The sequence below is a fragment of the Mytilus edulis genome, chromosome 4 (genome assembly GCF_963676685.1).
Source record: "Mytilus edulis chromosome 4, xbMytEdul2.2, whole genome shotgun sequence".
Taxonomy (NCBI): domain Eukaryota; kingdom Metazoa; phylum Mollusca; class Bivalvia; order Mytilida; family Mytilidae; genus Mytilus; species Mytilus edulis.
Window position 1 is genome coordinate 99,119,226 of NC_092347.1, and position 9,133 is coordinate 99,128,358.

At 31.0% G+C, this 9,133-nt stretch overlaps 1 protein-coding gene across 1 annotated transcript; it reads left to right on the forward strand.

Annotated features, from left to right (window-relative positions):
- Positions 1–4,228: 4,228 nt before the first annotated feature.
- On the forward strand, positions 4,229–6,917 carry LOC139518592 (uncharacterized transmembrane protein DDB_G0289901-like). The gene is made up of 4 exons (XM_071310069.1): positions 4,229–4,285; positions 5,310–5,761; positions 6,192–6,344; positions 6,807–6,917. Coding segments are annotated over exons 2-4 (603 nt in total). The 5' UTR covers positions 4,229–4,285; positions 5,310–5,313; the 3' UTR covers positions 6,809–6,917.
- Positions 6,918–9,133: the final 2,216 nt, after the last annotated feature.

Genomic DNA, 9,133 nt, shown 5'->3' on the forward strand with positions numbered 1-9,133 from the left:
GTGCTGGCGAAGTATGAAATTTATAATGAAGTGTTGTCTTTATGTTATACATCATTTGGTCAATTCCGCTGCTGGTGGTCAATTAATCCCCGAGGGTATCATAAGCTTAGTAGGAAGAAGTTCAGTACTGCTTTGGTTCATAATCAAACCCTAATTACAAGTGCTCGTTCGTACGTGGTCGAAAATACGGTTGCAACTCCCTACGGAAAAATCGATCTTAGGTGGATTTAACTATTTGTTTGGAATGTTTTTTGTCAAAGAACTTTGCAACTGTATTGATTCTCGAACATGATGAGCTTTAAAATATTCAGATTCAAGCGTTCCAGATAAAGGTTAATCATCACAAGGGCTTTCGACTTTAAAAATTTTTAAATGATTGTTTTTCATTTTTTTAAAGTGTTCTTTGTCTTGAGATAGCTGTTTCAAGTTTGCAGGTCAATGAACGGGATTATCGCTATTTTGTACATTTTTCCTTTGATCTTTTTTGTGATAATTTTTCATATCATTCTACTCGCTTGAGATGGAAAATTATCGCTAAAAACTAAGCAGGCACGTGGCGTTGCTTACGAAATTGATATGAAATCGTCATAGGTGAAATAGCGATAAACAGATTATCAATGATCATATCTACTCGATTGCCTTTCTCGCTTTCGCCCACCCGGATCAAGCGAGAAAATCAATCTCGTTGAATTGATCAACGATAATCTATAATTATCAGATTTTTCAAACAACATATCTTATTAGACTGTGTTGTAGAAAATTGTTATTGAAATATCACTTCATGTTTGTTCTACAACACCTTTGTTTAGATATATTTGTAACTGTGATACTCATTGTTTGTCTCTTCAAACAGTATTTTCAGAATGGCTATCTAACAAATGTCTTGATAAGACTTTTGTGTTCGTTTTTTTTTTTTTTTTTTTTTGCTCTATAATATTGTTATCTGCTGTAAACATTCTTTTGAACTGCGTTTAAAATCATCTTTGTTATCTAATTTTATCAGTATTTGTTGTAAATGGAATAAAAATATCTATAATGAGGTTCAATAGCAAAATTATTTTTTAAAGATCTCTGTAATTCATGTGGTGTCGCGTACGCCAATTTTTTTACAAATACTAATGCCAATTTCGATGAAAATGTACATAGATATAGGCAAAAGTAGTATACCGCTGTTCATAATTCATAAATTGAAAGAGAGAAAACAAATCCGCGTTACAAAGTAAAACTGCGGGAAACGTATCAAATATAAGAAACCTACGACACAACACCGAAATGTAACTCACACAGAAACGAAATATAATGTAACAATGGCCATTTTTCTTATATATTTAGATATACAGACACTCTATAAAAGTTCTTGTTACTCTATTGAAAACGACATTTTGAGACTGAATTCATTTCTATGTGTTCGGGTTTTTTCGAGAGCATTCCGGACTTTTTCGAGTGCGTCCTTTTTTATCGAGTGATTATACAAATTTTTTATTGCTAAAAATGTTAAATGTCAGTGTTTTTTCATTTAGAAGCAATAAAAAAGAGTTAAAGTTCTTATAAATCACATGTTTTCATTATATATTCATAATGTTAACAATCTAATGAAAGAATAGACAATTTGGATTGATACGTACGTACTTATAGGGTGTTGAGCTCATTTCATTGTTAACTGTCTATATAATTATGAAATTTAATTTTAATTTTATTATTAATGGGAATAAAAAATGGTCGGCTTTAGTGTGTACATGTTTTTTTATTTTGTTTTTTATGATTTTATTTTGTGGAAGCAGGTAGCAGATTTTTTTCATTAGAATACATAGCATTATTCTGATTCTTCTCTGCTCTCCAGGTTTTCTTAGTGCGTTTTTTTAAGCAGCTGTGCCATGAGCGCATGCTACGCCCGAAGCGTTTTCAAAGAAAAATTTTATTCTCTTATGGTTTTGGTTTATCATCTACATCTTGCATGAATATACATACCTCGTAACACACTGCACAGAGTGTGATACGAAAAAGAGATACAAAAATCTGCGTTAATTTAATTTTCTTAGCCAGGATCATAAGATGATATCACAGTAAATCATTGGCTATTCGTTAGGTCATTGGGGAGAATGGTATACCGTTAGAAATCATATTGAAATTAAATAACTAGAGTTGATATTGAGCGATATCCGCTAAGAAACCTATAAATAATTTCTCAATGTCATATCAAAATACTATGAAAAACTTAAGGGAGGTTACCGTAATCTGTGTTAATCAGTCACCAAAGTTTCGTGAAAACTTCTAAAAGCACTTTAAAAATATTCTCTGAAAACTGTTACTCCTTTTTAGCTCATCTGGCCAAACAGCCGGGTCAAGTGAGATTTTTCCATCACTTGGCGTTTGTCGCTGTCCGTCTTCATCGTCCGTTTACTTTTACAAAAATCATTTCCTCTGAATCTACTAAACCTAGTTTATTATAGATAGAAATAACTGTAAACAGCAATAATGTTTTGGTAAAGCAGGAATTCATGACCAGCAAGCCACCATAACCATAACAGAGAATTTTGTCATGAATTCTGTTCTTGTCTTCAATGTTGAAGAGAGTCCTTTGTTTTTTAATATGCACTGCAGAACATAGACAAAGGTGAGTAACACAGGCTCTGTATAGCCTCTAGTTTGTTTAATTAAATCCAACAACTCGGAAACGTAAAATCTAAAATTTATAAAATCCGAATTGTCGGATACCTCAATAGATATAAACATTTCTTTGAAGTTTCATGTAAATCGGTAACAGCGTTTGTGAGTTATTTTCTGACTTACTGACGACGGATGGACAACGGTATACCATTATACGTCCCGTGTAAAACTCTCCGGGGTTCACCAGGAAATTATTTTATTAATTGTGACAACAACAAAAACATCAAATGCAGTTGAAAAGATTATAAGTCCCCTGCACTATGTTCTGAAGAGCTTTTTATAAAGGATTCAATAATTTATAATTTTATATTTGAAAGTTGTGGTAGAACGGTTAATTTTTCGATCAGAATTAAATTGAAAAAGATTTTTTTTTATCACCGAAGTAATATGGTTTTGTGATTTGTTGGGAAGATATGATAGTGTCCTTCGCTTGATTACAGTTATAAATCAGAATAACTCATTTTTTCAAGTCAAGAATACCTTTTTTTATCACAATTTTCTTTATAAAAAAACACGGACGATTTCACAGTTGCTCTCGAAAAAGCCCGGACAATAACAAACACTCATTTTATTAATCAGTTACAAGGAAACTATGCTTCTTTGTTGATCAAAACATGTATAGTAATCAAAGTAATTTGGGTAGTAATTTAAAAACTATTATCATTACGAAATAGTAGTTAATTGACCTAATCGCATGTTTTTACACTCAAAAATAACGGACCAAATCACTCGAAAAACCACGATCCTAGCCGGACACTATACCTACCGTGAAAACATTAACTATTAGACGAAAACAAATGAACAACAGAAACACTGAACTATATAAAACAAAAGCAAATTACAACATACATAAAAATGGAAGATAATTAACACTTATAACATCTAAGAAAGAAAACTCAGTTAGTAGTCTTTGCAATCGTAATCGTTATAAATAAACTAAACGATTGATTTGAAATTTATTTTCGATTAAACTATAATTACAAATCAAACAGACAAAATACCATTTGATGATATTATTTTTACTATTATAAATAAATATTTTATTATCTGATTAAAATTATTCAAGAAACATTAGTTCTTATGAAGATATAAATCGCAAGATATATAATACTGCAGCTTCAATATTGATGTAATTAATATCATGGTTATAACCTAGTCAAATTTATTTAAAATCAAATACTTGTCATAAAAATTATTCGTTTAAGTTTATATGCCGATGGTTACATTTCTAAAGGCATAAATTTATGCAAAATTTAAACGTATATTTACGCTTTAGCAATGACGTATTAAAGCATTATAATATCGCAAACAAACTATGCATACTGAATTAATAATGATCAATCAGTGATTGTATAAAAACAAATGAGAATATCAAAGGTTGGTACCTGGGCTGACATTAAGCTAATTAGAATGACATATAGGTCATTGTGATTACCTTTACAACCAATGAGTGTTTTAAATACATTACGTAGTTTGTTTGTGTAATTTGGGTTTTAAGAATTTTCCGAATATTCAACATTTCCTTCTTTGTAATTAGTATAAAAGGAGAATGTTTTATCAATGTTTTATATTCTTTCTAAGTGATTATCTGCAGAACGTTAAAAAGAAAAACATCCAGGTATAGTGTTGTTTGTTAACTTTTATTCTAAATATGTAAGAATTTTGCAGAACTTTTTTCATAATTGTTTTATTGAACTTTGTTTCAAACACTCGTGACAATAACAACAATCTTAATGTTCTGATTTATACAAAAAGAATTGGATTAATTTATATTCGAAGGTACCAATATTCGTAGATTTAGGAAAACCTGCGTTATCGTGGATATTTAGTTTCGTTGCCTTGGCAAAGTTTGCATAAATTCCTTTAGAATATTTTTAATTTGTTGAACATTTAAATTTGAGGTTCCTTATTACCTTCGAAATCCATGAAAATGTGTATCCAAGGAGAAGAATGTAACATTTATATTTGAGTAATTAGATGTGACCTTGTTTTCTAACCATTTATTGTATATAAAGTGAGCATCATTTGACTAGACTTGTGTTCAAATAAGGATAATATTTACTTTATCTTGGCGTCACTCATTACAATCATTGCTTTAAATTTTTATCTATAGTTAAAAAACAAACCTATTGTAACATAACAAACAAATAACATTTCTAAAATAGAAAGTAAGAATATTAGGGTTCTAAACCCATGCCTTGCCTTCAAAAGAGATATTATTTCATTTGTTATACAGCTTCAATAGACTGTATTACTCAATTTTTAATGCCCTCTTTCACTAGCATTACTTTTCTAAATTGATATATAAATGTAAGATATATTTAATGTATTCATAAAACAGCGATTCAACCATTTTAGAATTACTTCTTCGTGTAATTGTAATGTTATATTGCAGAAACACATATATAAGGTTACATCAAACTCAAGTGCTAACAATTCTGAGTCATACATGTAGAATTTTTTGTTTTAATTATTATTATTGTATTCGTGCTATAAAATCATACTGTATGAGTACAGTTTTTGCTCAAATTAAGCGTTTTATGTGACATATGAACTCTGGTTTTACATATATTTAAATGTGCACATATTTTGAAGCTTTGTTTTGCATTTTTTAAATATAATAAATTATTTCTCTCCCTCAGAACCATGAATATGTTACCAATAATCATTGGACTTGCTGCTGTAGTAAGTTTGGGCTCAGCTCGTGTATACAACAGCAACACCTTGCCATCAACTCGGAGATCATTAGGGTTGAGGGGATCTAGACTTAACGGAGATTGGAATAATGAACATCGTAACAGTGGATTGAGTGATGGACAATTGACCGGAAGATGGAATGACGGACAATTGACCGGAAGATGGAATGACGGACAATTGACAGGGAGATTGAATGACGGACATTTGAACGGAAGATTGAATGACGGACATTTGATCGGAAGATTGAATGACGGACATTTGACCGGAAGATTGAATGACGGACAATTGACCGGAAGATGGAATGATGGACAATTGACCGGAAGAAGGAATGACGGACAATTGACCGGAAGATTGAATAGGGGACATCAGGATGGAGCTTTAGATAGTGGAAAAAGATGTAAGACATTAGGAACATTTACTTTCAAATGAGTTCATTTATATTGAATATTGATAAACATAAATAAAGTTATAAACCGATGTTTAATAGTCAAAAATCAAAATTCAATTAAGGGAACATAAGTACGGTTAACAAGCTATATTCAAGGGAAAGACGTCAACTATTATAGTACAAAGACACCGAACAATAACAAATTGTTTTTTACATGTACATGTATATGATTTTGTCTACACTATTGGGACTTATTCACTAGAGACTAAGAACAGTCATTGGTCGTGCGAATCTAAATTGGTAACATGCAACTAAAATATGTATTAAATAGATAATAAAATCTGTTCAGACAAATTTGTAAAGATAAAAAAAATATTTTTAAAAATATTTGTATGAGAACAATAGTTAAGATGATAATTTAAGAATATTTTTTTTGTAGTATACAGATCTAGAAGATCAGCTGTTCAAAGGTTACGTGTTTCATACAGAGGAAACAGAGGAAGTACCCGAAATCATTTTGACAGTGGACGATTTAATAGATTGGGTGGCAATTCAGGATGGAGATCAAACTCAGGATATAATTCACGATGGTGTAAGTGTTTAATTCAAAATCAAAACATATGTTGTATTATCATCTTATTATCTACGATACAAAACATATTTAAGAAGATTTGGTATGAGAGCCAATGCGACAACTCTCGAGTCAAGTCACAATTTGTAAAAATAAACCGTTATAGGTCAAAGTACGGTCTTCAACACGGAAAATTGACTCATACCGAACAACAAGCTATTAAAGACCCCAAAATGACTAGTGTAAAACCATTCAAACAAGAAAACCAAATGTCTAATCTATATAAAAAAAAAGAAACGAGAAACTCTAATGAACCTCGCCAACAATCGACAACCACTGAACATCAGGTCCCTGACTTAGGACACTAGACTGATTAAATATAACAATTGGGAATTAGTAACAAACATAACGTCAAAGTATTAATACATCAAGCAAGTTGTGTTTATTATCAGATATATAAAATTTTCTTTTTTTATTTTACAGAATATTGAAGTTGAGATGTTCTAGAGAGACAATAAAATATTGTTTGTACATGCAGTGGTATATTCCGTAGATTTTTATACTTTTTAAAAAAATAAAATTAAAACATATTAAGTATATGACTTTTCCTTTCAAAAATATTCCTAAGAAATATTGTTACCAAAATGATCATTGAATTCTGATATACAATATTATTGTTCATGAGTGTTACCAAAACATATACTTAAACCAATACACAATTTCAACAGAAAACCTGGTTAAAACATATTTAAGATAATTGTACAACTGTCAAAGAAATACTAGTAGATTTAAGAAAACTAAAGAGAGGTTTAAACAATATACCAAAGTATGACTTAAATGAACAATGATACAGACAAGTATTCACGTACCAACAGTGGTAACAAATATACAGGTTTTGGTGGGGTTCGTATTGCTTAATCTTTAGTTTTATATGTTGTGTCATGTGTACTATTGCTTGTCTGTTTCCGTTTTCATTTTTAGCCATGGCGTTGTCAGTATATTTTCGATTTATGAGTTTAACTGTCCCTCTAGTATCTTTCGTTCCGATTTTATAGATGTAAGAATCAAACATAAGCAACTGTGCGGAAAATCAAATTGCCTTGCTAAGCATGAACGTACACATACCCATTAGCCATATATGTGTCGACCTTATTGCAGCATGAATTTAGTTTGATACAGAAAAGTCATTAATGTTAAAACTTGTGTTCAAAGCTCATTGCCTTCTTCATAGTAGTACTTATTTGTCAGATAATGATTATGCCGAAAAAAATAAAAGTCAAACGATACCAAAAGGGACAATCTTAACTTATGTCGAAGAAAATAACCTTTATATAAAACCATGCATAAAAAACTTCTATAATCAGGATTCTAATATATGTGATATTCATCCAAATCTAAAGTTTTGCATGTCAATTTCATATAGATTGTTTGTCAACGTATATTTAGCGCATACACAATAAGTGTTAAGAATCTCCTACAAAGTTTTCACACTGCACTGCAAAATACTCCGCAATATTAATGCAAAATAAATGCCCTACGGTGACCTACAGTTGATAATATCTGTGTCATTTGGTCTCTTATGAAGAGTTGTCTCATTGGCAAGCATATTTCATCTGTAAAGTGTTTGGATTATAAACTATCGTAACGTTTTCACAGAATCTTATATCAATCTTTTAATTAAATAAAAATCAAACTACAACTAAGAGGCTTGACTAAAAACTACGAGACCAATTTTATACTTTGAAACGAACAAAGAAACAACAGATTTATACACAATTCACTTTATATCAAATAGTAGTCTTAAACCTCTTACCTCAATTTATCCTTTATCATTTTACTGAATCCGGGGTCGCAACTGATTTGTTAAACAATTATAACCTTTCAAAAACTTTAATAGAGCACATGCTTCAAAACCAGAGTTTTCGGAAACACTTAGTTCTAAGACAAATAAAGGCAACAGTAGTATACCGCTGTTCATTCTCATAAATCCATTGACAAAAAACAAAATCGGGGTAACAAACTAAAACTGTGGGAAACGCATTAAATATAAGAGGAGAACAACGACACAATATTAAAATGTAACACACACAGAAACGGACTAAGCATTAGACAAAATCCTATGAGAATAACAAATATAACATCAAAACCAAATACATGAATTTGGGATAGATAAGTACCGTGACACGTCTTATAGTAATGTGAATTCACACTCAAAAATAAGAGAAAACAAACGACACAACGGAAACACAACATTAAAATGTTACACACACAGAATCGAACTATAATATAACAATGGCCATATTCCTGACTTGGTACAGGACATTTTTAAAGGACAAAATGGTGGGTTGAACCTGGTTTTGTGGCATGTCAAACCTCCCTCTGTTATGGCCATGTGAAATATAACATTAAAATGACAACACAACATTACAGGACTACAATATAAATAAATAGGAGAACATAATTGACAAAGAAACACACGAATAAAAGCTAACAAATGGCAACAAGTTTAAAATTTAAATACGCCAGGAGTGCATTTTGTTCACACAGGACTTACTAGTGACGTCCAGATAAGTTTGAAAGCTTTCTGAGACAACTAGTTTTGAAACAACTAGTCTCTGAGACACCTAGTTCTTGAGATAACTTGACATTGAAGCACCGAAGTCACAAAACTTTTACAAGCTACTTGTTTGAGGAACTGCGACCATTCTCGTTGGAAAAACCAGTTTAGGACAATTAAATAGCTTGAAACAATCATAAAGACTGCTAGACCGCTTGCCTCAAACCCCAAGCTTTCAAAAGGAACTTATTGG

Coding starts and splice junctions, on each gene's coding strand:
- LOC139518592 (XM_071310069.1), top strand. CDS start 5,314: ATGAATATGTTACCAATAATCATTGGACTTGCTGCTGTAGTAAGTTTG. Junction 5,762..6,191: donor TTTAGATAGTGGAAAAAGAT/GTAAGACATTAG, acceptor TTTTTTTTGTAG/TATACAGATCTAGAAGATCA.